This window comes from Poeciliopsis prolifica, unplaced genomic scaffold (genome assembly GCF_027474105.1).
Source record: "Poeciliopsis prolifica strain line A6 unplaced genomic scaffold, Auburn_PproV2 SCAFFOLD018, whole genome shotgun sequence".
Lineage (NCBI taxonomy): Eukaryota > Metazoa > Chordata > Actinopteri > Cyprinodontiformes > Poeciliidae > Poeciliopsis > Poeciliopsis prolifica.
The window spans coordinates 340423-368377 of record NW_026562393.1 but is presented as its reverse complement, the minus strand read 5'-3'; the positions used below and the strand labels follow the sequence as shown (position 1 = coordinate 368377).

The 27955-nt window shown below is 41.7% G+C and overlaps 1 protein-coding gene across 3 annotated transcripts; it reads left to right on the top strand.

Moving 5' to 3' along the window:
• The first annotated feature begins 53 nt into the window (after positions 1–53).
• On the top strand, positions 54–27768 carry stxbp4 (syntaxin binding protein 4). 3 transcript variants are annotated; one of them, XM_055043110.1, is made up of 21 exons: positions 54–545; positions 7573–7646; positions 7747–7842; positions 7956–8025; positions 10017–10091; positions 13406–13491; positions 14241–14394; positions 15239–15371; positions 16093–16199; positions 16329–16554; positions 16669–16750; positions 18156–18235; positions 18475–18571; positions 19082–19206; positions 19490–19579; positions 19697–19762; positions 23182–23361; positions 23516–23632; positions 23720–23769; positions 26666–26802; positions 26951–27768. In XM_055043110.1, the coding sequence occupies exons 1-21, from the start codon at positions 490–492 to the stop codon at positions 26962–26964; spliced, it is 2115 nt and encodes a 704-aa protein (XP_054899085.1). In that variant the 5' UTR covers positions 54–489; the 3' UTR covers positions 26965–27768. The 3 variants fall into 3 exon arrangements, with proteins under 3 accessions (XP_054899085.1, XP_054899083.1, XP_054899084.1); XM_055043108.1 differs by lacking the exon at positions 54–545 and adding an exon at positions 4488–4727; XM_055043109.1 differs by lacking the exons at positions 54–545; positions 26666–26802; positions 26951–27768 and adding exons at positions 4488–4727; positions 25552–25714.
• The last annotated feature ends 187 nt before the right edge of the window (positions 27769–27955 follow it).

The window sequence follows — 27955 nt, the reverse complement described above, 5'->3', positions numbered from 1 at the left end:
TCGGCTTCATCTTCTCCTGGTTAATCCCATCGGTGATGGTCAGCGGGGCTCACAGTGCGTAATGTGTGGGAGACAAAAGAAAGCCCGGAGTTTTTGCCGCTGAGGCAAAAAAACACACGTTTAAGCTCCTCGCGCTCCTGCTGCTTTTCTGCTGCGCACCGCGTCCGCCGCACGCGGGGCGCGGCGCGTGCGCGGGCCGTATATGTGACGGGCGGGTATCAGGGTGGATTAGAGGGAAAGGTAAGCGCGTCTCTCTCTGTCGTGGCGGATTTCCATCCCTGTTCGCTCCGCTCAGCTCCGCTCGGCGCACCGACCCGATTTGAACCGCCGCCGCCTCTCATTCGTCTCCTCCTCTCAGCCTCACGCGCGCGTGTGTGTCTCTCCGTGTGTGAAGCAGAGCGTGTTGTGTATTTACATTTTTTTGTTTGTTTGTTTTTTTGTTTTTTATGTGCGCGGACATATTTTCGGTCTCTCACACTCCGGCGTGCGATGCCATTCCTCCCGCAGGAACCTGAGCGCCTCGATGGGTTGTCTCTACTTTACTGGTGAGTTTGAGTTTCTTCCTTCGTCGTTCCCTGTCACCTGTTCCTCGCCTCCTTTTCTCCGTCCTTCCCGCCTTTTCTCTTCGGCATTCGGTTGAGAGCAGTAATGGTGGTGGTGGTGGAGTTGGAGTTGGGTGGAGGGGTGGGGGGGTCTGCCGGCTCTTGTTGTGTTCGCTCCTGCTCCATGTGGGTCACTCCGCTCAGAGTCGCAGGCTGTTTTGGCGACAGATGCCTGGCGGTTTTAAGTCCACACGCTCGAGCGCGGTTCCGGTTCTTGGTTCTGGGTCACGCACGTTTTAAAGGACGGCCGCGTGTCGCGACCTCCGTCGTGTCTTTCTGCGAGAGATTTTAGAGTACCAGTTTCTTCTTCGGTTGTGTGTGTGTGTGTGGGGGGGGGGGGGGGGGGGGGTGTTATTGTTGTAAACAGCGGAATGAAGCGACCGGATATAAAGCATGTCAGCTTTAATTTGCTGCTCCTTGAGATTAATGCTGGTCTGCCTCCTTCCTGCTGTGGGGGATATTTGGCTCCCAGATGTATGTGAGAACATTGAAATGCAAACCAATACATATTGAAATGGAAGCACAAGTTGAGGGAGGCAATAAAGCTTTTTCATTTTTGTTTTTTTGTAAAGGTTTTGAGCTTCTGCATTTTGACCAAGAGGCTCTTGCACAGGGTCATCCTGGTTAATTAACATAGAAATTAAATAATAATGATACAAAATAATATTAATAAAAAATAAATCACTGTTTAAGAGGTCTGACCTTAATTTAACTGTTTGTCCTTTGTCATATTCCTCCAAGTATAATGCACTTGATTGTTTTTTTTTTGTTTTTTGTTTTTTTTCACTTAACTAGTAAAAGTGCAAAAATCAGCTTTATATTATTTCAAAAATTGCTGGAATAATGTGCACCCGACTAAAAATATAAATAGGCTCTTTTGCTCTAAAAGGAATACCAGAATGAATCAAAATGAGTGATATTCGGTCTTTTGCTAACATCTGTTTTCATGCTCCTGCACTACATATTGCACTGACTAAATTTCAGAGGGCTTTTTCCCAACCCTGACCCTCATCCTTCTTTCCCTCACTCTGAGATTGGAGAAATTGTAATAATAAAGCATTTTCTTGAGAGTCACTGTTTTTTCACTATCAACTATTAAAAAGATGTCAGAGGAAATTCACTGCACAAACCTAAAACCAAATGAGCCAAAATTGCTACTTAATTTGACCACAGCTGAGTTTGTATGGCTGTGACTGGAGGACGGCACAGGTCTTCTGCAATCACAACAGCTGGAAAATTACAATTTGCTGTTTTTCCCTGTGACAAAAGCACAAAGTTGAGCAAAATATAATCTATGCTTGATGCAAGAAGAAACTCATGAATAGAAATTCATGATCTAAAGTGAATATAGATCTAAAGTGTTCATATCTGAAGTTACATATAAAATAATAATAAAAAATGGACTTTCGAAACAACAAATATTCAAGTTGTTATCACAAAAAATATTGCATAATATTAGAATTTTTTTGACTGTACAATGAGCCCACCACTCTCCTAGCATATTATCTTGACCACTGACCTCAATATCAGATGTGATCAATCTATGATGTGTCATCAATTAACATCTTTGTTAACTGTTTGTGTTCACAAGGATTTAATTTACTAGCAAACATTGCATCCAAGCAGTTCTTTGAAGATATATCGTGCAATTCTGTTTTATTGCTGTTTTTATGTTCACTTGTTTAATCATTTCTGCTGCATGTATCATTAAAAAAAACAAACAAACAAAAACAAATACATGACAATTGGTATATGTGTCAAGACTGTACCAAACGTACCTTCAAACTCTTGTTTGGACACCAAAATTAGAATAGGAAATATAACATTTTTGTCACAACTGCATTTTATTTGGATCATAAGAAAAACTCAGATGGGGGCACCAAATTAAATTCTGCCCAGGGCCCCTTACAGTTTTTGCCCAGCTCTGCAAAAGGATATCGCTAAAATATTTTATAAGTTAATTTTTTCAGCAGGAATTGGTCAAGACAAAGCTGAATTGGATATCGCAATCTGTCCCAGGGTTCAGTCCATTGAGATTCAACTTAAAAGAGTTGGAGAATATTTCCAGATTATTTTTTTAGTTGACAAATGTTCAAAATATGAACATGGCTCCAAAAGAAATGCTCAAACATCTAAATTTTCTGGTTTTTCAAAGCATAACCAAACATGTTGTGTTGGACATTAATTGTAACTGAAAGCAGGGATGGGGGGGTGACCAAAGAGACTGAGGACTTTCTCAGGAGGACAGAGTTAATGCAACATGGTGGAGGAATGGTCAGAGGTAATGCAAGGAGCAGAGATTAGCTCCCAGCTTCCTGTGTGGCCTCTGATGGCCCCTCTGGATCAGGCTGCACACAGACTCATCTTTTTTTAGTCCCCTCGCCTCCTGTTTTTATTCAACACTTCAACATACGGCAGAAGCAGACAGGAGGAGATTAAATATGCAAACAGCAAAGAGTAATCCTCAGACGGTGCATCCCTGTACAAAAAAAAAACAGACAGTTATGAACTGAATATTTTTAGATTGGTGGTTATTTTTCTGGTAGGAACAAAAAAAAGGAAATATATTTTTGGAGTTTTGCATAACTTTTCTCAGGGTGTCTTGTGATGTCAGTCACAAGCAGAGTCAACTTCACTTGACCTCTGCTGCGTCTCTGACTTAAACAACAGCTAGTCTCCTTAAATTTGGTTTATAATCCACAACCTTTGGCATTTGGTAGAGGGTCAGTTAAGTTTAAATCTTAAGTCCACAATTCAACTAAAAAACATGAGAAAGTTTCCTCTGAGACGTTGCCCGGGTTCGTGGTTTGTTTGTGCAAAAGTTGACTGCTTGTATTCTCACTGCTAACTTTAAGTTTTTGGGGTATTAGTCGGTTGGTTGGATCTACCAAGATTATTTAGACAGTGTATCAATGGCTCATCCAGGAGGCCACACAGGAACCCAAAGAATAACAGCTAAAGTTTCCAAATCTCCACTGAGGCCAGTGCTTATCATTCAGATTGGGCAAAACTGGAATCCACAGGGGAAATCCAAGGTCAAAAGTACTATTGAGCAAAAAAGGCAAAAACATGGCACACTGCTCTTAGATCCACAAGACCTTTCAAAAACCCTTTATCCACTGATGAGACAAATATGGAATATTTTCATAAAACTAACAATGTTTCAAAGGCAAGTAATTGGACCTAGAGTAAAGTGTAATGATGCTATTATGATGGTTTGTGGCTGATTCAGGACTCGGATGACCTGCTATAGCTGATGGAACCATTCCGGTTGTCAGTTTATGGCCATAAACTAAAGTAAAATAATCCAACGAGTAAAAAAATCAGCACTATTGTTTAATTCAGAACAAGAGGATAAATGTTCAATTACAAAGTCAGTTTATTTCGATTAAATGTGTAGTTTAAACGTGTTCTGATATCTTTGTATATAAATGCATTTAAAAAATGACATTGCTTTGTGACGTCAAATGCTCATATGTCTTTAATCTAAACTCCAGCGTAATCCGTGCCTGTCTTCCCTTCACCCTGTGTGACTCTGCTACCGTGCTGCAAAGTGTCGCCCTGGCAGCCAGCCGGCGTGTGATGGTAATGATGAGCGACAGGTAATGCAGATCATCAGGTATTAAGTGATCAGTTTAATTGCTGCTTCGTGTCCTAGCGGCTGGCTTCGCTGCGTGTTGGAAACTGTCGTGGATTGGTTTTGATCTACAGGGAACTGCTGTTGCCCTGGACTTTTTTTCCCACGCTGGAAGACTTGTTTAATTTACGTGGTGGCAAAAAAAAAAAAACATATCGGTGTCATGGTCCATGTGGAACTGGAGGCAGAAGAAGATGAAATGAGAGATTTTTATTCAGAGTTTCACGGGGATCAAAGGAATCTGTCCGGCACAAGTTCACAAAATCCAAGACTGGGTCTTATCCTTTTAATCAGGTCTGGTTGCCTGTGGCACTAATGAGCCTCTAAACCATTTAAATCCAGGTCGTCTGTTTTCTGATTGTCTTTATTCATGTAGTTAATTGACTAATGGCCTTTCAGGAGGAAAAAAGAAACAGGTGCCATTGTTCTCTAATTTGTCTGGCCAACATAAGGAGAAGTTTAAGAAGTCACACACACTCATTAAAAAGGTGAGAAAATTTATACAAAGTTATTTACTACATGAACTGTATAAACAAAATGCTTCGTAAATATTTTCATTGTTGATATATGATAGAGATGCAGACAGTGCTCTGGTGAGGATTAATGGATGGATGGAAATGAACACTTTTTGTTTTGTATGAACTCATGGAAGATCTCCAGCCTCTTCCTGATGTTAACATTTGTTTCTTCTGACGCGTGCAGAACTGCAGCCTCAGTTGTGACTCATATTGTTGACACTCTGATCTGCAGAAACATTACTGAAGAAGCTCAAGCAGATTAGTTTGTTGTTATCAGCCTGTTAGCGCGGCTGCAGGCTCTCCGCGCTCAAATTTCCAGACTGTTTTGCTCCATGCATTCAAACTAGTCTTTACCGAGGATACCAACATAATAATAGTTGATGTTGTGGAACTATTTTGTGTGTACTGCTGGGTTATGACAGAAAGATTGATGAGACGTTTCTCAAAGGTGAAAACCAATCTATATGCTTTGAGTGTAAGACTATTTCTGCAGTAAATATGGCTACCGGCTGCTCGTTGAAATGGATCATGTTATTATTCCTAATTAAGCCTCTTCAAACAGATCAAAGTGACCCTGACTTCAATTCCCATAATCCCTTTCATAACATTTAATACATGCACGCCGGTCCTGATAGCTGCGCTGCTTCCCTTTCAAAGCAGCAAGTATTGACAGAGAATCGGAGCAACTCTAAGGAGCCCCCTCAGCTCCGTATTGACAGTATTTATTGAGAGGGATCATCCCAAACATTCTTACCAAACATTGTCCTGCTCAGGGAAAAGCAAAAACTCAGTTAAAAACCTTACAGCTGGAGAAATAGTCATGTAATTAGCCTCAGGTAAACCCTAAAGCTATGTAGAACCGCAATGAAGCGGTTGGTGGTTTTATGACTCAGAGAGTGAAAGAACTTAAGTCAAGGCTGTTTTTGTGCAACATGATTTTTTTCTTTAACAGTAAAAATGGGTATTGAACTTGTTTCTTCTGCCCATGTGTTCACTGTTATTATTTTGGAGTCCAAATCATCAGCGGGATGAATTGCATTTATAGCAATTGATTTGATCTTACGGTATGTAAAACAGCTCAAGGAATGCTAGCAGGATTTTTCTGTTACTTGGTTGGGTTCCTCTCTACAAGCAAAACTCGGGAGTCTTTAGTGGCGTATGCATTCATAAGAAGTCAGATTGCTACTGGATTAACATGATAAATCATGTATTTTGTTGTGATACCAACAAAATCTCTATATAAAACTAGGGGTGTGCATTTATCGTATCGTTTTATCATTTATTGTGATACATTTGTTATCATGACACAAATTTTGATCTATTGTCCAATTAATGACCTTTAAACCTCCCCATAGCTGTCATTGTTGTCGGGATCAAAAGTATTTCCCCCACTGTTTGTTCAACAGAAGCATCACTGAAAACCGAGAAGGCGATAAATACAGTTACCGTGTGCAGTTAGTGATACACTTCTTTATGAGATTGGTGTTCTAAAGAAGATAAGCATAAGGAAAAGAGATCAATTCTTTTTTTTTTTTGGCAGTCTGTAACATATGGTAACCTAAAAAAGATGTAATAAATAGTTCTTATTGTCAATATGGCGATAGTACCACAAAATGTCATGATAAAACTTAAAGACTACTTCGACCACCTCTGTATAAAACAGGATAAAACATTTTCTGAATGAGATATTTAAAGTGACATAACGTCAACTTTGACGTCGCTTTCAGGTTGTAGAAAACCACATAATCTTTTATGGTACCGGACAGGATCTGAATAGTAAAAACTATTGTCAACCATAGAGACACTTTGGTGAAAAAGTCCTCACTGTGAGAAGTTACTGTGTTCTAGTTAGGAAGTCATAACTCAGATGTGGGTTTGACGTCAGACCTGCAGGATGCGTTCCAGTTGAGAATTTCAGCCTTTTATAACACTGACTTTAAACATGCTTTTACATGTGTATCCTGTAAAGTAAGCATGTTTCCTCTTTGTCTTACGACCGTTGATATGAGATACTACTGGGAGTAGTCAAAGCGGCTCCCCCTTTTCCACTGAGAAATCCGACTTCAGAGGTTTCAGTTGATTTTCCAGTTCCTACCACAACTGGAACACATTTTTCTCGCCTCAAGACCCCTCCCGCCCCCCCATCTCTTTTGTGTTGCATTAATAATGAACAGCTGAGCCACTTCAGGGTAAGATCAACCTGACGTAGCCACTGCTCTGACAGGCTCATGTGGAACATCCCTGAGTCAGAGCCGTAACTAAGCTTAAAGCCTCAAAAAGTCTGAAAACCCCGCTTGGTGCATTCGCGCTGGCTTTCTGCAGCCGTCACAGAACCAGCTGAAAACATCTGAATGACGCTCAGGCTGACAGCGTACTGCGGCGCTGAGCTTGAGCCTGAGCAACGAGGACAGAACCAACAGACAGCCGCACCAACAGGAGCCTCTGCTGCCTAAGCCTTAAACCTCCTCACCCTCGGATGTCTTCGTGAAGACCGTCTGGGATCTAACAACTGATATCTCTTGTTCCTCCGATTATCCCGAGTCATTGTTGTTGACTGCTGGAGCCTTTGAACATCCAGGTCACTTGTGGTTCAGCTGCTGTGTTGTTTGGGAGGAGACAGATATTATTGGTTGTGCGTGGCGGGCAGGAAGAGGGAGGTGGGGCGGGAGGTAAGAGGAGAGCGAGGAAGACAATAACAAAATCCTGTGATGATTTGATTATTTTGTGCAGTGGGGCTCTGAGGACACGCAGAGGCTTTGCTCGAGGCACCAAGTTGAGATGTTTTTGAGCCCATCAGCTTTCTGTTTGTCTCCAGGACGATCATGGGCCCCCATGGCATCAACCGAGCTGTCCAGAGGCTGGAGTTCTCCGACTGCAAGAAAGGACTCGGTGAGCACTCGCACCCCTGCTTTCTCCGCCTCCCATTGACCAGTGTGTGACATTGGTACAGTTTCACTTCTGCTGAGCTTTTCTTTTCGCTCCTTCACAGGAGTGAAAATAATCGGAGGCTACAGGGAGCTGACAGGCGAAGACTTCGGGATCTACATCAAGCGTGTGATCGCTGGCGGCCTGGCTGCTCTGGACGGTAACATCCTTTCTGAGTGTTTATCTCATTTCAGAAAAGATATCATTACCCCCCTCCCTTCCTCGCGCCCCTCCACACACACACTCACCTGTCTCTCTCTGTGTGTGCTCTAGGTCGGCTTAAGTCAGGTGACCTGATTCTGGATGTCAATAACATCAGCCTGATTGGAGTGACCAATGAGAGGTGAGATTGGCTGAGTGTGCAAATTCTGTGTGTGTGACTGAAGCATAAAACCACTTTGCTTTGGCAAATCAGTTCACTTCGACTGATTCACAGCAACACCTCTAATCCAATCTGGATGACTTCACCTTCTCACCCCTTTTGTGGCGTTTCTGACAGTGAAGCAATGGCGCAGAGTGGGAACGGTACACCCGGCAGCTTAAACAGAAACTGTCTGAATAACACCTCAGAAAATCACGGGTCGACTGAGCCGTTGCCGATGCTGATCATTGATCCAAAGTTTAAAAAACTGCTCTCTGAGTTTGAGTGGCGCGAGCCAATTGACACGGTTCAAACCGGGATAGCCGTCTTTAAGTGATTTTTAGCTCAGAGTAAGCAGCAGCATTTCTGGATTATTTTCATGCTTCAACTTTATCAACTGAGTGTTCCTGAGCCGATGCCAGTGATTTAAACTTCAGAGTTGTGTCTGGATTTAATTCACTGCTGCCTGAGCAGCTTAGCGTTACCAAACCTTCTAGAGAGGAAGACAGAGGTTCCTTTTAGAGGAATCCCTCATTGGTCCATAGCTGTTGCTGTTTGACTCTCCTCTCGATTTGCCTGACAGTTCCCCCACATGACGGCTCTTGACTGGGCTTGAATTCTACATGTTTCTAGGATCTAACCTATAATAAACACTGGATGACAAAAAGGCTTCAGTCTGGTGATTGGTCTCATCAACTCTCGTTTTGGAAGGACAATTTTGTTCACAGAGACTTCAGTATCCACTTTATTTGTTGTTTCCAATGTTTTGTTTTTTAAAAATGACTTACAAATTACAATTTAGTGTTTGTTGAGAAGACTTAGTATGTGAGTTTGAATTTAATCCACAGAAGGTCAAAATTAATCATACATGGTTAAACGCATGGTGGCTAAATGTCTCTTAAATCCATCCAGAAGGCATCATTCTAGACATTTGATCACTCTTCCTGTCACTGTTCGTAGAGGTCATTTAAATGAGCTTGTTGCATCCATACGTCCCCCTTTTTCCAATATGATTCACAAATCTTGAATATATTTGAGATCAGAGCTGTGGTTAGACCATTCCAGAAGCTGTGTTGATTTTTAGGGAAGTTGAAGAACTTGGAGATGGTCGTAGATATCGTTTCAGCAATCCATCTTCTGTTTGAACTGTCAGTCCCACAGCATGAGGCAGCCACTGCCATGTTTAACCGGTTGGTGTTGCGTTCTGAGGTTTGAAAACCTCAACCTTTGTCTGGATTTGTTTCATCTGGCCATCAAGATTTATCCAAAGCCTAGTGTGTAACTAGGCTTTGGGCCAACTTGTCCTGGGCCAACTTGTCAAGTTGGCCCAGGATGCTCCCAGTCTAGTATTGTGTTAAACTGGATTCAGTGTGAAGAGTAACACAGGTGTTCAGATGCCTTCCAGACTGTGCCAAAACAACTTAATTTCACCTGTGGAGCACAGCCCGGGAGCGAGGGTTGAAACTTGATATTTTAATGGGACAATGATCCCAAACTGGTTTTGGATTATAGACAGCAGGCTGAAATTAAGCCCTGACCTAAATCCCATTGAAAATGTATGAACTACCCTTGTAATGCACTCCATTTCTACCTCTATTTCTGACCAGTAGAGTGACGTAGAGTTATACAAGAACATTGCTAACGGCTTCAAAAACTAGGAGGTTTAACTATAAACTGCTGAAAAACATTTAAATTAATATTTAGTAAATGATTTCAGCTCCCGGTTGCTCTTTAAGCTTTGCATAAGCACTCGAGGAAAGGAATGGTTGAAACAAATTATAAGAAGCTCAAAATATTATGCTATTCATGCAGATTTAAAGTTCTGGATGAAGCAGTCGGCAGAGTTTGCTGATCTCTTTTAGACAAACTGTTTAGAGTCGTCATTCATTCTCTTTTGACCACTTGGGCCTCCAAATGAGAAAATAGATCACCAAATTCAAGACTCAAGTGTTTAAATATCTTATGTGTGGCAGGGCGGTGGAGATCCTGAGGAGCGCCTCGCTCTCCAATCACATGTCGCTGCTCGTCGCTAGGGATGACGAATCCAGGTAAGCAATCAGATCCTCTAGAAAACAGTGATTATTTTACTTAAAAGATGTTTTCAGTCACTTAACCAGTAAATAAATGAATGAATATAGTTTTTTTTTCTATTTATATAATGGTTCATGTTAGTATTAATCTAAACTAATAGGATTACTTAAATGTATTTCAGTTTGTTTATATTGAATTTATAGTTTTTTTTGTTTGTTTTACAAGTTTTTCTAGGTTTTATTTATTCATTTTTGATTATGTTTTAGTTTAGAGGAGTTGCTTCTGCTGTGCATCTTAATCCTGTTTGATGAATTGTCAATATGACAGTTTGACTGAATCTTAAGATTAGGGATAGGGCCAGAGTTTTCTGGCCAATTGCGATTTTGGCCGATGCCAGTTTTATTTTTGTCTGAAATGTCGCTAAATATGGCACGAAAGTTGCTGAGTTGGTCACAGCGAGATGACTATTGTTAACTGCAAACATGCAGGCATGACTTGGTGGACCGGTCTATCTTCCAAACGTCTCTCACGGGAAAGCAGAAGAGAATAGTGGTCGATTTTTAGACCTTCATTTAAGATCGGTGGACAAGATCGGATTCACATGTTTAATCATCTCGTTAAAGTTTGAACAGTGACTACTTTTAGGTGTGTGCTAAAGATCAGATGAATTAGCGTCACTGTTGAACATTCATCTCTTTGACGTGGCTTCGACAGCAGGTGTTTGAGATGGAAACCGAAGCAGCCCCAGACGGAGCAAGTCGGGGCATCAGACAGTCACGTCAGACGATTACACAACACTCAGGCTAACGCTAACCCAGCCTTTAGTTTATGACGTCTTGTCAAAGTCACTCAATGTTCTGATCTATTGTTAGACACTTAAGCAACGTCTTGACATCACTATCACTCAACTTCTGATAGCCTACCTGAATTAATGCCCCCTGGTGGCCCTTCCTGACATGTCAGCTTGTTGTAAATCGGTTCATCACTGTTTTGCATGTGGAACAAGCTACAGGCACATTGAGTATTAAAAAGAAATATGAAAGGATTGTGCTAGGATATTGGCTGGTTTGGTTTCAGCTCCTTTATTAGATGTTTGTTCATTTGAGAATTCCTAAAACACAAAACAAAAAGAGTTAATTTTTCTCCTTCATCCAGTCTGGAGAAAAAAGAGAGTTAATTTCCTTCCCACTGGGATGTTTACTCGACACCAGCTGATGTTTCGCGGCACGGACATCTCCTATTTCCTCCAGCTCCGTCTGCTCATGAAAAATAATGTGTGGCGTTCTCTCCGATCTGACCCCCTGATGGCCCAAGTGCTTTTCCACGTCAGCTCTTAGCCTCAACTCAAACACAGCCTGACACAATAAGGACGCCCTGCTGTCTGACCACGGGGCTCCTGCACAACTACTCACTGCAATCAGCAAAAAAAGAAAAGAAAAAAATGGTGGCAGGGACTAGTCATGCAGAATGCACTCCAGACTGCTGGAGGTTCTCCTTTAATTGACCAAAATCTGCAGCATCTGGACAGAAACATCTTAATACAAAGCTGAAAAACCTTGTTTTTCTTCCCGCTGCTGTTTGGGAGTTTTTTTGATGTGAGTAAAGTCTCAGCGCTGCACTCAGCTGTAAAACACAGAGAGATAATCCTTTTATTGATCCCAAACAACAGCAGCATTCCCAAATTAAGCAGAAACAGTCTGTGTCCTTAGTGAGGGTCACACTCTGCAGGCGAACAGATGGAGCAGGAAAAAAAAAAAAAAGTTTAGTAGCTTAGAGCGTGTTGTGTGTGCACAGAGAAGGTCGTCTCACCTCTGTCTGCTCGCTCCCATCCTCTCTGTTACGAAAGCGGGCAGAGTGTTGCTGCGGAAGCAGCTTTGCGACGACGCGTCACGCAGTCGCCCCACGGCCCGACCTCCATTGTTACAGCGATTTGTTTCACACTTTGAAAAACAAATTATGATGATTATCTGCAGGTTGCGGTGAGGACGCCCTGAGGCAATCACACGCTGTGAGGATTTGACTGCGTGTCCTCACCGCGCCGAGGGGAAAACGATGCGTAAGACCGTCAGGTCGACAAAAGAGCTCAGAGCGCATAAAATGGAAACATTGACAACATTTCAGAGAGAAAGAAATTGACAGTCTTTTGGAAAATTGCTCCCTATATTTTCTCAAATGTAGTTTTACATTTAAGTAATTTTATCTGCTATGTTGAGCCACTTCACGTTATTTTATGAAAGGACACTAAAGGAAAGGTGGCAACATCCAGGTGCTTGAGACATACTGTGTTATGACTCATATCTTTAGAAACAGGAAAACATTACAGACGACTTTCGGCCACGACAGATACGGAGTTGATATCCTCTTTATTTATTTTGAAGATTTAAGCTGATGAGGGCACCAATTAATGAAGCATTACATGTTGCTATGTCTGCAAAATGAACTGTGAACAGAAACTTAAGCAGACAAGGTAATCTCAGTTTTGTGTGTTGCCCTCTTTCCTTTTCTACAGGAAACGCAGATTAGCCACAACGTGGAACTTTTTGGAAAATGTCTGCAACAATGGCTGAACCCGAACAAACCAAACCAAACCAAACCAAATGTCAGCAGCTTTCAGAAGAAAACTAAATTTTCAGACAAGAACCAAAACTAAAACATTTGGAAAATTGGGAATTCAAGAAAATGTTCTAGAGTTTTCACCCACCATAGTTTTCTTTTTAAATCTAAGCATCTCAGCTTTAGTTTGAGGAATGATGCTTACTAAAACTAAAAAAGTGTTTGGAACAAAGGAAAACTGGCAGGAATTCAGAGGTTCGAAGGGATCAGGGTGTAATTCCTGATCTCTGAGAGTTTTTCATCTGCAGCCATGCAGATCCACTTTAAAAGGCATTAACAGCCAATCGGATCAGACAGCGATGGATGATGCTGTGAGACCGGCTGACCTCCATGTGAGGGAGACAAACACTCACAGATCAGATAAAACCTTAGAAACAGAGCCATTGCTGCGGCTGAAGTCTTGTACACTCATGCTTTCAGATGAATCAGAAAAAACATTTTTGAAAGCAATAGAGAGAGAAAGAGACATGAATGTTGTTTGTTTCAACCGATTTTGACATCTCTTGCTGCATTTCCAGAAAGATTTTACCAGGAGTTGCTTAAATTTATCTGCAACTTAGTAAAAATCCTAAGCAGACTTTAGAAAGTGTAAGGTATCAGAAGCGTATGTTTGTAAAAATTAATTTTATTTTTTTTAAAAGCGGATTGCACATCTTGTTTATCCACATCATTCTGTGCTGAAATCCCATCAGCTTGATTGCATCTGTGTGTCCTTCAGGAGGGAGTTTGCTGAGCTGATGGAGAAGTACGGCTCCAATAACGTCACGGCGTCGGGAAGAATCTCTCCAACGCAGCTATCCATGGGTAAAGCGCATCACACGGCTTCGCTTCTCTGACGATCGCTCGCTGACTCGCCTTGCGGTCGATGTTCAAGTTGTTCCTTGAAGAACCGATGGCTGGAGGAAACATCCTGTGAAACATTTCAAAAAAACGTTTTCTTCTCTGAAAAAGGGCGTCCCACGTCTCAGTGAATCTGCAGTTGAGACGATCTCCTCTTTCGCCAAAAGTGTCCCAATTTTTTTAGAAATGCAAAAGTATTCCTTTTCTGCTCCTTTCTCTGTCAGAGCATTTTCACCCTCCAAATCTTTCCAACATTGCCAGTGTTTCTACAGTCTGACAGAAATGAGTTCTTTGGAAAAGTTTCCCACGCCACTGGAAAAACGCTAAATCTTATTTATTATTTTTGGTCTAGTTTCTAGTGCAAATAGCCTTAGAATGCTTGAAATAGACTGATTCACAAGTAACTTTTCAGCAAGAGATAGGAGCTTGTTTTCAGTAAATAATATCCCAATATTGATTAAACATGTCTTGCTATCAGTGAAATCATTTACAAATGGAACTGGTGCTTCTTCATCCGCAATAAACTTACAAGTTTTTTTTTCCTTTTTCAAAATTCTTTTCACAAAAATATGTCCTCATTTGTGTCCTTCAAGCTTTTAAATCCCACATTGATTTTTATTTGTTTTTTTTAAAGAAACTTTTCATTCATCCTTCGATTCTTAAAATATTGCTTTGCTCCTGTGTTCATGCTGGCTTCTTCTGTGTCCGTTCAGGGAAGCTGACGGACACGGCGTCCTCCTCCTCTTCCTCCCGGTCGGAGAGCCCACAGCTGCTCAGTCCTAAAGAAGGAATCACCGCCTACAGCCACGCTCCGCATTACACCACCACCCCGGCCTACACCGTGCACACCCCGGCACTCGCCTTCAGGTGGGACGACGCAGGGCATCTGGGCATTCTCGCAATTCATGTGTCTGAAATTAAGATCCTAAAATGTCAGGAAATAAGTTGGCTGTGAACGCGTTAATCACACGTCTTAAATTTTTGTGGCGGCAGGACTGCAACTACGCGTTCTCTGTTTTCTCGCGGGACTTTACTGTTTCACGTGATGCTGTCTGATGATGCATTCCTTGTGTTTGCTGACCTTAACTACTTGTTCTGACCTGTTGGATGCTTCAGGAACTGCCTGATAAACCATTATGCCACCACTTCCGCCCTCTGGTGGCGGATGTGGATGTGATTTATTTCCATGCCCCTAATGTCCAGGTTGCACCAAATGTGGCAGCTGAAAATTGAGAAAGATGACAGAGGCTGAGCAGAAATGTTAGTTTGTTCCTTAATTTACAGAAATGTTACGACGAATGCTGATATTTAAAAGCAAATTCAGTGTTCGTTAATATGCATCATAGTTCTGAGCGTCATATTTTCTCGAGAAAGATTTTTCAGCTGGGCTGTAAACTTTTGAAAAACGTTGAGTTTCTTCCAGAAGGGAAGCAGATGAACAAATCCCTGGAGTTCTTAGTTTATTCATTCTGCTGTCTGTTCAGTGACATTCACGTTCATTCAGCACTTCCAGAAAGTTTGTCTCCGGTTACATAAACTGTCCAACTGTGACTGAGCTGCGCGGAAACACCAGCAGAAACTAAAAATAGCGAAGAGCATCTTCAGCAGTTCTGAAGCGGAGGATGGATGAAGATTAGGCGGCGCTCCGGCTGACTCCGAGCTCCGAGTTTAATCTCTGTCATCCCGTCGTCTCTTCTCCTCTTTCCCGCAGTGACAGCGTCATTCAGTTGATATGTGTCGCCAAGGGAACAGGCCTGGGACTCGTCGTCAAGGGAGGGGCCAACCGAGCTGAAGGACCAATGGTGTTCATTCAGGAAATAGTGCCTGGAGGAGACTGCCAGAAGGTCGGAGTCCGTGTCACTTTATTATAATCAAAGCAAAATCGCCAGAGATGGAAACACAGATTGGGAGAAAGAGACTCTGTTCTGTCACATAAATATTGATACAGTGACTTGCAGAAGTTTCCACACCTATCAACCTTCTTTACAAGTAGTGCATAGAAGGGAATGATTCCTTGTTTTTGAATAATTTGCTAGACGATAAATTGTCCCAGAACTTATTGCAATAAACGATAATATTGTTGTAATATAAAAGAAATATTGGAAGAATAATATAAGAACACATTCCTGAAGATCGATAAACTTGAATTTATGATGAACATTCGAACATTGAAACTGGAAGACATTTTCAGTATACAAAATAAATAAACAAAACCGCAGAAACAACAAATAAAATTCATTCTGAAGTCTCTGTAGACACAATTGTCTTTCAAAAAAGGGATAGTTGAGACCAAAGCACCAGATTGAAGACCAGTTTTGGTAGAGAAAGACAAAAGAACAACATTTCTGTGGTAATCATACCAACTGGACAGCAGGTTGCTCTACAGACTCACTCTTATAAAGTGTTACATACATACATGTTGTTGTTGCAGGTGTAAGATTGATTTAATTAATAAACTAGTGAACAAAATGGCATATCCTGTTATTTAAAAAAAAATCAGCATGATCTAATTTTGGACAGTTTTGCACAGAATATGTGTTGATAATTCCTGTGGTTCTGCTGCAGGACGGACGGTTGCAGGTGGGAGACCAGCTGGTGTCCATCAACAAGGAGTCTCTGATCGGAGTGACGAACGAGGAGGCCCGGAGCATCCTGACGCGCACCAAACTCAGGTCCAAGACGAGCGAAACCAGACAGACCGAAGGCGGATTAAAGCAAAACAGCAGAAAACCTTTGAGCGTCTCTATGACTATGAGGCTTAAGGAACAGTGTTTGAACACATCCTTCCGTTTGCATTGCAGACCAGACCCCACGGTAGAGATTGCTTTCATCAGACGGAGGTCGTCGTCCAGCTCCAGCAGCGGCTCCCACAGCCCAGTCTGTCTGCAGGGGTGTGGCGCTGGAGCCGGACCCCAGACAAAGGCCCTCGGGTTGGGCTCCACGGCCTCGCAGCAAACCGTGGTGACCAAGATCACTTCCAGCAGGAACCCGGCCTGTGACACGCTGCCGCCGGTCAACGTCACGCAGGTCTGAGCTTCATGAGACGGATGTGTTATCTAACTTGCTGTGTCTCATTAGATGTTTCTGTCTGATACGAGGAGGGAACTGGTCAACCTTTGACCTGTTTTTGTTTGTTTTTAGGTACGTGTCTCTCCAGGCAGAACGGAGCAGACGGGAATCTCCTCAGTGCCGCAGAGCGACAGCAGCAACGACACAAACCCTGGTGAGTTTCCGTCGAGCTCAGATGAAGATTCAAACCAGTGAAACGAGGAGAACTCTGACCTGACCTCACAGAAACTCTTCAGGACATCTTTACAAGAGTCACAAAGCCAGCAGCATGTAGTAATCCTTACAGATCTATAACTAGAAGTTTGATACATGTTGCTTTTCCTCTAACAGCTGTAAAACACATGATGACAGAGAGAGATCAAGCTGTAAAACTGAAACCTCGGTTTCAGTGAAATTCCTGAAACCAACAACCATCCTCTGCACCTCATGATGAAATCTACTTAATATTCACAAAAGCCTAAACCTTTCGCTCAAAAAGCTTCATTTCTTTTTGTTTTGTTGGCCGACAAACAACTTGCCCACGAACAAACGCCCTCTGAACATAGATAGACGTGAACACATCGCAGGTCCAGACCCAACCAGCTCGTACATCTATCCGTCCTTCCTTTCATTTAAATGCTGAGCTGCTTGTGAGGTGACGGCGTGTCATCTCATCACAACGCAGACAGACTGCGAACAGCTGAGCGCCTTCAAACTGTGGCCTTACAGTCGCAGCGAAGCGGATGGTTCAAGGAGGGAGGAGGAAGTGATGCGACCGGGCGGTCTGGGCTGCGATTGGCTTCGGAGGTGTGAAGTTCCACCAGGAATCCTGAGGTCTCCCTCCATATGTTAGTTCATCCCGATTTTCGTCTTTGACGTCACGATGTGAATTCATTCAGATAAAATAAACTCACCGTTTGAAGGTATGCTGAGTCTCATAATTAAGTTTTATTTTAAGTTTTTTCTTTTTTTTCTTTTCTTTTATCATTTTCTGGCTCTTTTTTCCTTCCTCCAGGTCAGTCTACTATAGTTCAATACAGGATGAAAATCAATATTTTGTTTGAAAAAAGTAGCCTATTTATATCAAGATTTTATTAAATGTATTTTTGGTGAAAAATGTAAGACAACAATTGACAAAAACTTTATTTCTGAGTGACATTTTGAGCTTTGCCTCAAATTTGAACTCTCTGTAAAAGTGTGAAAAACTGATTAAACTTTAACAGTGACAGGAAAATAAATATACTAAGTACATGACAACATGCTTATAAAAATGAGCATAATAAAAAAAGCAGCTACACTTGAAAGGAAATGCGAATACCATATCTCATTATAAAGAGATAAATAGAGTCGGCTCCCTGGCATCACATTACATTTAGTGCATTACATTTTTTTAAAAAGAGTATTAGATGCATGTTTTTTAAACATGCATACATTTCTTTTTATATAATCTTAACAAGTATATCCTCTTGGCAACATACTAAAAATGTAGTACAGCACATTTAAAATATGCTTAAATGTGCTGGTAGAAAAAACATATTTTTTTCCACCAGGGAACATAAATCTGTGTTTCTGTGTTTCAGATTCTGGGAGCAGTCAACCACCTCAGAGGAAATGTTCACTCAGTTCCAGCTGTCGATTCAAACTGGAACGACTGGAGCAGGTCAGTTTCAGGCCTGATTCAAATATAAAGAAAAAAAAGTTTTATGGGTTTTTTTTTTTGTTTTTTTTGGTCATTGCAGAATTATTAGACATCCCAATCCTCAGACTGTGATCACAGTAGAACCTATAAAAACATGTGAAGAGAATGAGAGTGAGGCACATCAGGGTAGCTCCCGATCGATGTTTTCACCACCTCCAGCTGTGGGTATTGATCCGTGTGTGTGTGTGTGTGTGTTTCAGGCGCTGGATCTAATCGGTCTGAAACCCACAGAGGCTCAGCGGCAGGCTCTTCGGTCCAGACTACGAGCCGATCCTTCTGGAACAGTGGCCTTCACAGGTACGACAACAACTCCCATCATCCTTCACTTCACACTCACATGGAGGAGATGCAAATAACAACAAGCTTTGACTTTCAGCGTGCTTTCATTTGTTTGTTAGCCCTTGTTTTACTTGGATGAAGCAGATCTCTCCATATTTCTGTAAAAAAAGAAAAAAGATAAAAAGAGCTTGCATGTTTGCAATAGCTCCCCCTGCTGGACTGAATGGTTTTTTATTTTTGTTGCTCATTCAGTGTGGAGGGATATTGTTGCTCAGAGGAACAGATTTCTTAGGAACTAGTTAAGGCAGATGTGTCAAAGTAAACCTGTTCTGTAGTAAAATGCACAGTGAAATGCAAAAAAAAACAACTAATTTTACTTGAGACCTGTTCTTAAATGAGCTTCATTAGACAAAACAGTTTGTTACTATTTAAACCTATTCAACTGGCACCATAAAAACTTATCAAAAACAGATTAATGCCGTTATTAAGAAACCAGGTGAGATTCTTCCTTTCTATTTGCGCTTGCAGACTTCGAGAGCCTGATTCGGGAACTGTTCAAGCCTCAGCTGGAGGAACTGTTCGGCACCCAGTCCAGCTCCAGGTTCATGTCAGACGACTTCTCCAGCCTGCTGGAGTCTCCCACCAACCCACCGGTAACAGCTCCGCCTGTGAAATCTGGGATCTGCGGGCTAAAATTTATACATAAAACATCTGCAGGTTTATTTTAGGTTTAAAATACTACACCTATTTTAAATAAAGAATCCATTGACATCCTCAAAACAAAAGAGACATCTTCCAAAGTAAAATTATCTACGCTTTTGTCACTTTAAAAAGTAAAATAAAATCTAGTTTTTTTTTACACTATTTAAGATAATTGATGAGACTGCTAAAAACTTCTGGGATTTATCTAAAACGTCACAAACTTCCTTCCTGCAGCCGTCACTGTCAGACTCGGACGACCTGGAGGAGATGGAGAAGTTGAGGAAGGAGCACATTGAGGCTCTGAAGGAGATCAAGACACTGCAGGTGACCTCACTAAAGTCTGATAAAATGTTAGAGGTTTGTGGTGAAACCTTCTAGGTTTGACTCTGGAGCGGGGAAAAACAGAAAACAACAAAAACACGTTCTGTTTGATTCCAATAGGAGCAGCTTGTCGAGTCTCAGAGAGTTCACCGTGAGCTGGAGGACGAGCTCAACAAGGTCAAGCAGGTCAGTCTAATATTTAATTTCTCCCTCACCTTTTGCACTTTAAAGAAATATTTGCTTTTAAATAGAATCACCTAGTTTTAGTTTTTCTAAGCTAAATCTACCTTAGTTTATCGGGGACACAAATCATCTTGTTTTATATTTGAGGATGTAGAAATGAGATTTCTGCATCCTGTTGTTTTTTTTTTTCCTCTGCTAGCAACACAAACTCAGTATGAAACGAAATCACATCATTTTTGTGTTTTGAAGGCGGTACAGGAGAGCTCTCTGATAAATTTAGATTTTCCATGACTCTGAGTGTTTCTGTAAAAATAGATGAGCAGGTGGAGCCTTCTGCACACACACACACACACACACAAACACACACACGCACACCAATGAACATAAGAGTGTGTGAGTGTGGGAGGTTGAGTTGAACCCACTCAGCGGCTGGAGGAGTGCGAGGCCTCCATTCGCTCGTCTTTCGGGCTCTAAAATAGTTCCTCCTCTCGTTTGTTTGTTCTGATTCACAGCTGAAGGGTCTCGCCCTCGTTCGCTCCCACTTCGCCGCCTCTCGGCTCCTATACCTTTGCGTAAATGGATCGATATCTAGATTTAGACGCAGCTGACAGATGTAGGGAGCCAGCGAAGGTTCTGGCGGGATGTTTCCGATCTGTAGGTTGGACGGTCGCAGGAGAGACGAGGAGATTCTTGGCGTCATTGCATGTTATTTTATTTTTTGTTTGATTATTGACTCCTTTTTTTTTAAATATACATCGGTGGTCCATTAAACCAGTGGTGTCCAAACGTTTTGCAACCAGGACCGATATTCAGTGAAGAAAACTCCAGGGCCACATGTTTTAAAATTAAAAGTGAAGAGATTGCTTCTTTGAGATATTTGTTGTTTTTATCTTCCCAATAATATTCTAATCAGACAATATTTTGGTAAGTAGTCTAAATTTTGTAGAAAAGGAATCTTCAAGTTATGGTTGACCCAAAACAGGAGGGTCCTGGACAAGATGCTGGACGTTTTTTGGGCTTTATTGTCATAATTTTGCCTTTGTCTTTATTTTGACATTTTGAAACAAAGGTTGAGCGGCTCTTGCTGGTTTTAGCAAAGTATAAACAAATAAAACACATTGTCTTTTATTTAAAAATTAATATTGTTAATAAAAGACATAGTTTGTCATACTTTGTCAACTACATTGTATTGGTCTGTAAAAAATCTCGACTTAATCATGGATTCGCTCCATTCTTGAATTGTCAACCATGGGGCCAACCAAAATCATCCAGAGGGTTGCAGATGTCCCCCAGGGCCACACTTTGGACATCCCTGCATTAGACAGTTCACTAGTCTTTCACAGAAAAGACAACCTTTAGTCAACTTTGAGTAACCAATTAACCTAAAAATCGTATTTTGCTCTGTTAGTCACCAGATGTAAGAAATTTTTAAACAAAGAGACATATCTTTTCATCTGAGCTAATTCATGATGAGCCATTGTCATTCTGTTTTTGTTCCGGTTGCAGCTTTTTCCCTAATTTCTCCTTTTCCCAGTGAGTAGCGGGGTTAGTGTGTTGACCTGCTTATTTTGACCTTGTAGCGGGAGGTCAGCTCTCACGGACCCTCGAGGCCTCAGCTGGAGCCACAAACCGTCACAGTGGGTTCCTGCAGTCACCCTAACAACCCCCCCTCACACCTCAAGTGCATTCTGAATGGATGCTCAGCACAACAAACCCAGCTGAAAGAGTCTAATTTTAACACCAACAGAGTCAGTGCGTTCCAGCTGACGTCTTATTTTGAAACCGAATATTCAGCACAAACAAGCTGAAGCAAATTCACAGATAGACCACCGAGTTTGACATTTATTTTCAAAGAGATCAAGGGCAAGTTGAAGTGATTGTTGAAGTGATTGTTGAGTTAAACCATCATTGAAACTTTTCTCTCAGACTCAGCTGTGATTTTTTAGAAAACCTTGTTGACTCATAGTAAAAGCCCGTGTTCTGCAGTACAAAAGTCTAAATATCTTCCATGCAGTCATCTTTTCGCTAAGAAATAAGACTTCTTGTTTCATATTGGTGTACAGAGAAATCAGTAAACAGCATTCTGGCGAACATGGTTGCAGTATTATGCCTTGGGAGTCTGAAGGACATTTTTCTGAACCGCTTGAAAGCAACATTAAATCATTTATCATGCAAGTTAATGTACACAACGCTCCACAGCGACATCTGGTGGGAGCAGCTCCTAATTGGATCTAAATTAAAAACATGCGTTGGGTGACACCAACCAGTCTTCACACTGTTTTTTTCTTATCTTAGTCTTCCTGAGAATGGTTTTCAGGCCTGAGTGGTGATCCAGATTAAAGTTCTTTAAAAAATTTTTGGGACTCAGAAACTCCCCATACCTGAGGTGCCCTCGCAGGGACAGATGGATGCTACAGGGAGCATCCTTTTTTTTTTTTTTCTTTGAATAGCAATTTGTAGAGGTTTAGAAACATAAGCAGCCATGCTGAGAGCAATAACAGTAACAGATGGCCTTCCTCTTCCCATGTGTTTCCAAGCCTTATTAAGGAAATCACTTCTTTTTTTTTACCTTCTTGTGTCCTGTTAGTCTTGCGTGCGTACGACGTCTCTGCAGGAGGGCTTAAGTCACCAAATTCATGTGCTGTGTGCCGTTTCCTTTCACTCATAAAAAACAAATCACACACAGCACACAAACTAAGCTTTTCACATTTTCCAACTGAGTTACTTACCTCCAGGTATTTTTGGTTCATTAGTCAGTGCTTACTGAAATAGAAAAGCTTTTTAAAAAAAATAAAATAAAATTTATATTGGATTTATCTCTTTATAAAGGTATGTAACTTTTTCTTTGATTTAGAAGAATAAACATCATTAATATGTCAATGGTGGACAGCAAAAAAGTATGTTTACTTGTGGACTGTACTTTAAAAAGTGTCCTTTATTATTTCCTTTTCTTGGAGTTATTTTACTCCAGTAAAATAACAATAGTAAAAATAGCTGTTATTTTTTTTACAGCTTGATTAGATCAACACACACCAGGTGCTGACACCAGTTTTAGCAACACTTTGACTAGGCCGTTACAACATCTTCATTGTTTTCTTTTTCAGCCATTCTTCTGTAAGTTCTCGTTTGCGTTCAGGTGTTAAAGGTTTGGTTTTTCACATTTCATTCTAGAATAGTTTGCCATTCAGAGGAGTAACTCAGAGGCACAACAACACAAAGTTGTCTTAAATTTGTCTGTGTCATAGTTTTAAGTAAAAGAAGCTGATGACCATAAGATGCTCAAATGTTGGTAGCCTGACCAACATTTGAAATTTAGGCAGATTGATGAGCTAAGGTGGACCTGTGAACCTTGATGAGCGTTCACTGGGAAATCTGTTTGCCTAAAGACTTGATGTTCCACTTTCGTCACGTACTCTCTCCAGGAAGCGAAAGTGGGAGCAGAGGAGAGTCGGACTCTGAGGACCCGGATCCAGCTGGTCGAGGAGGCCCAGAAGCAGGCCAGAGGGATGGAGATGGACTACGAGGAGGTCATCCACCTGCTGGAGGCTGAAATCGCCGAGCTGAAGACTCAAAGGGTGGAGCATCCACCAATGAGCAAGAAGGTAGCCAATCACAGAGTCAAACAAAAACCTTTTGTGTTAAAACGGATCTACTCGAGAAAATATCAGCCTACTAACAAATTACATATTGCTCTGTACAATATTGACAATTAGTTTAGTTTGGTTGAGAGAAGTGAATCTTTCCACTCTAACCTAGGAGGAAGCAGACGAGCTGAAGAAAAAGGTGGCTATTCTGGAGTGTCAGCTACGAAAGAGTGAAACGGCCAAAAAGGGGTTTGAGATGTCAACGGGAAAGCTACTGAGCTTTGTGGAGGTGAGAGGGTGAACCAGAACCTGAATCCAAACTTTGATCATCTCCGTGAAGTTTACGTTTGTTTTTCTTTTTGTCCTTTTACTGCAGAACGTTCAGGACTTTTTGCTGGAAAGTCACGGACCCACAAAGAGCTACAGGTACACACTTCAAAGGTGTCTGCGTGTGTGTGTGTGTGTGTGTGTGTGTGTGTGTGTGTGTGTGTGTGTGTGTGTGTGTGTGTGTGTGTGTGTGTGTGTGTGTGTGTGCGTGTGTCTTTACCACAGTGTTCTGCTGTGTTGCTGCTCATATGCAGATGTAGTGTGTGTTAAGATCTACGAGAATCGTGATAAAACTCATGTGCAGACGGGGAAACATGTAAACAAATGTTTGAACGGAAAAACAATCACATCAGTTTGTTTTTTTTTTTGTTTTTTTACACTTTTATATTTGATTTGATTTTGTTTTTCTCTGTAATATAAAAAATTAAGTATTTGAATATATTAATTTTCTAAGCAGCAACACATGTAAACACGCAAAAACTGCAACTAAATACTTTCATCCTCATCTAGTCACTTGAAGCTAATTTATTTACTTTTGCTTAAAATGTTGATATTACCATTTTCTCATTTAAATTTCGATATTTGAAGTTTTCGAAACAAATATAAATCAAAGGAAATGATCATGAAATGATTGTGTTCTTGTTTTTCAAATTCTTAAAAAGGTAAAGAAATGACGTTTTTCTTATGTCTTCATATTTCGTTCTCTGCATTTCTCACTACTTCAAAGTTTTGTTTTGTTTTGTTTTTCTAATAATGGACGCTGTCGGTGGGTAAATTATTTCCTGTACATCAGCACAGGATGTCAGTTTGTCTGTACATCCATGAAATAACAAATTAACAATTTCATTCAACATCTTTGTGACTTTCAACAAGTCTAAACGAAGTTCAGGAAAGTTCCCTTTGCACATTTGGTCCACAGGAAATAAGTTAGAAGTAAAGGTAACTGAGATGTGTGTTACTCAGTCATGTAAGGATGTCTCCAGCAGAGAGCCCATTAGTCTGGGCTTCGCACACACTCAGTGGTCCAACGTGGCCCACTTCAGCTCAGGCAGGGCACCGGTTGGCTCCCGGTAATGGGCTCCCGCTGCGAGCGGCGGCATTACGAAATGTCTCCACCGAGTAAGAGGTCACCAATTACTCTTCCCGATCCAGTTGTTGATCTGTATTTATTAACCACCAACACACAACACTGATCACCACGAGGAATGTCACACAAAGCATGCTTACTTGTTCACTTTATAACAAATTTTGAAGTCTGGCTTGGATGGACAGATGGATGGATGTCTGATTATCTTTTTGTTCTGCGTCTGAAGTTGTCCTTTATGGATGAATGAGTAACCTTATTATCATCAAATGGTTTGCGTGCACCTAGATGAGTCAATCAGAGACTCATAACGTCTCTGATTGATTCCCTTGTCTCTTACAACTTTTTAATATTATAAATTACATTTTGTCTCATTTCCTCCCTTCATCCTTCTCTCTCACTGATGTTTCATCGGAAATCTCTTTGTGCAAGTTCCTTTTCCTGCTATTTATCTTTTGTTTTTACGTCTCTGATGCTGGTGTCCCTTTAGATCCGTTTGAATTTTCCTTTTCTTATATATAATTTTTTTTTTTCGTCGACTAATTCACCTGTTTTCCATCTGCTTACTTTCATAATCTCTCCTATTATTCCTCCCTTTTCTCTTCTTATTTTGTTTATCTTTCATGTTTCCTTCCATCTGCCCTCATCCTTTTGTCCCTCCGCCGTAATTTTATCCCAGTTTATCGGCTCTCTCTTGGAGCTTGTGTAAGGTGGACTCTGCAAATAAGGTCACTCGGTCATGCTTTTAAGTCATCTACCTATGAAACCTCCTGCCAGCTTCTTTTATTTCATTGCAGGTCAGTGGGACGCCTGAGGTTTCATAACCGCTGGACATTCTACCCCCCATAGCGGATCCCCGGTCCTATTTCTGTTATTTTCACTCTCTGGTTTGTTCATTTCTAGGCCACTCGTCCATCCACAGAATCCATAGATTCAATAAAGGAAGCATTGTTGATATTTCTTTCTTCTCTTCTTCTTTTTTTTTTTTTTTTGTCTGAAATAAATGGCCTGGTTTAGCTTTTAGTATTCTGACACAGATTAAAGCCATAATTTCCTCAGAGCTCAGTTCAAACTCAAAATTAGTTCAGAGAAAGAAAGAAAACAATTCAACTTCAGAGAAATTATCTATATTGTAGTTTAACTTCTGCCTGACTTCGACAACAAACTCAAAGGCGTCACTGACAGGCAGCTGAAGGTTCTGAATTCAAAAGTAGGTGAAGTCTACCTCACCTTTTTTGGTTACATTTCAGACCCAATTACCTTAAAAAGTGGAGTAAAAATACATTTTATTTTTGCTCCTCAGGTTTTAACTATCCTGTGTTACATTATTAGTCCCACCCAGCATTCAGTGCGCTGCCTTTGTTTACAGTCCGATTTACTTTTCCCTCCCGACCTTCTTTATTTCCTCAACAGGTTAACTAACTATCTACGCCTCTGTTTGCACTATGACACCAGGATCCAACCATCAATCACATAATTCTGGCCCAATCCGGCTAGAATTTTGGGTCTTGTTTTTGCTCGGACTCCGGCCATAAATCTAAACTTTAATCCCGAGTACCCATAGAAACTCTTGGCTTGTTCTGGAATAACACGCCAACTCCACACAGGAAAACTTAACCCAGCACCCACTGTCACCAAAAACAAAAACTCTTATTAGTTTAAGGCCTCGCTATGATTAATGCTGCCTGCCATCTGTTTGTAGAAGGGATAATCTTAATCAACCTGGACAGAAAAAGAGAAGTCAATGGCGTCCCATGTAAAGGAATCCTTTGGTACAAACATCAGTCATCACTCGGATTCACTTTTTAATGTTTTGCGGTCAGTTTAACAGAATCCTCTGGGAGTATCTCCGGGGGTCTCCATGTGTTGCACTTTTTCTTTCCGCTGACCCCGCCTCGCCTGTGTTCGCAGCTCGGGAGACGTCAAAGCCGGCTCGTCGTCCCACGGCGTCCCCCCTCGCTACAGGAAAAGCCCGTGGACCGCTGCCACGCTCGCCCAGGAGGCGAAAGAGCTCACGCGGTCCGTCAGAGCCATCCTGGAGGTGGACTGTAAGTGAGAGGTCTTCCTCTCCACCTTTTCCTCCTCCTCTTCCACCCCCTGTCCGTCTTCCGTGCCGCCCCGCATGCCGCACCCACCGGACAAAGCTGAAGGCTGCCGCCGTGAGTGACTGTCCTCCCCCTCCCCACCCCGTTTCAGTGCTGACCTTCTAGAGGAGCACCTCCTGCAGGACACCGGACGTCGGCAGCCTCGTTCTCTCCTCGCTGCCGCTCCTCACCTTCTCGCCTCCTGCTACAGGAATTCCATGACACATGCTAGTGTGCAGCTGCGTTTCTGCATATCAAGATTTTAACCAACCAACCAACAAACAGAACAGAACAGAACAAAAAAAAAGCTGCGCAAGAACATTCTTGCACCAAAAAAACAAAACACAAACAACCTGATGGACAACATGAATGTTTCAAAGTTTGACCTGATGATCTGATTTCAGTGGAGCTCCCGCAACGTTGGTGTGGTCCTCTAACTCTGACCCATCTTCTCTTATCGGTAAGCACCTTCACCAACCCGTAGAGATCAGAAACCTCAGCATCACAGTTTAAAAAAAAAAAAAAAAAACGGTTGACATACTCCGTCCAGAACCCACACGCGTAGAATCCGAGTCTCTGTAACTCTCTGTCACTGTTAAAATGCTCAGATGTTTAGCTTTGTATCTTAGAGGCTGAACGCTCGTGTTAGTGCAGTAGATTAGCCGAAGAAGACAAAGCAATACGGTGAAGCGGCACACGAGGAGAAAGCCCAGCTCGCCTGATATACCCACGGACGCCAAGGAGGGAGGGAAGCCGTGACAGCGGGAACGCTTCCATCCCGTCTGGAGTTGTCAGCTGTTTGCTCCTTTTCGGAGTGAATCTTCAGATTCAAGGACAATGGACCATGAGTTGTTCTTTGTAACCAGGATCAGGATCTTTGTAACCAGAGCTGCTTGCTCTGTTTGACCAGCTGGGCTGTGATTGATACAATCAGATGAAATAAATATTTTGATTTGAAAAAAAAAAACTTTTCCTGGTTCTTCAGGTCATTAATAAACCGTACATCTGGGGTTCTTCTGAGTTGAAACAGCCAAAAGTGTAGAAAGACGACTTGACGTTAGAATGTTTGCCGCAGAGTTCTGTGGACACAATGAATCAGAACCAGTGTGGGTCTTTG

Excerpts from the sequence above, each read along its gene's own strand:
- stxbp4 (XM_055043108.1), top strand. The coding sequence starts at position 4,627 with ATGGCCTTTCAGGAGGAAAAAAGAAACAGGTGCCATTGTTCTCTAATT. Across the intron at positions 7,843-7,955 it reads CGGCCTGGCTGCTCTGGACG|GTCGGCTTAAGTCAGGTGAC; the intron begins GTAACATCCTTT and ends TGTGTGCTCTAG. Across the intron at positions 23,633-23,719 it reads AGCTACTGAGCTTTGTGGAG|AACGTTCAGGACTTTTTGCT; the intron begins GTGAGAGGGTGA and ends CTTTTACTGCAG.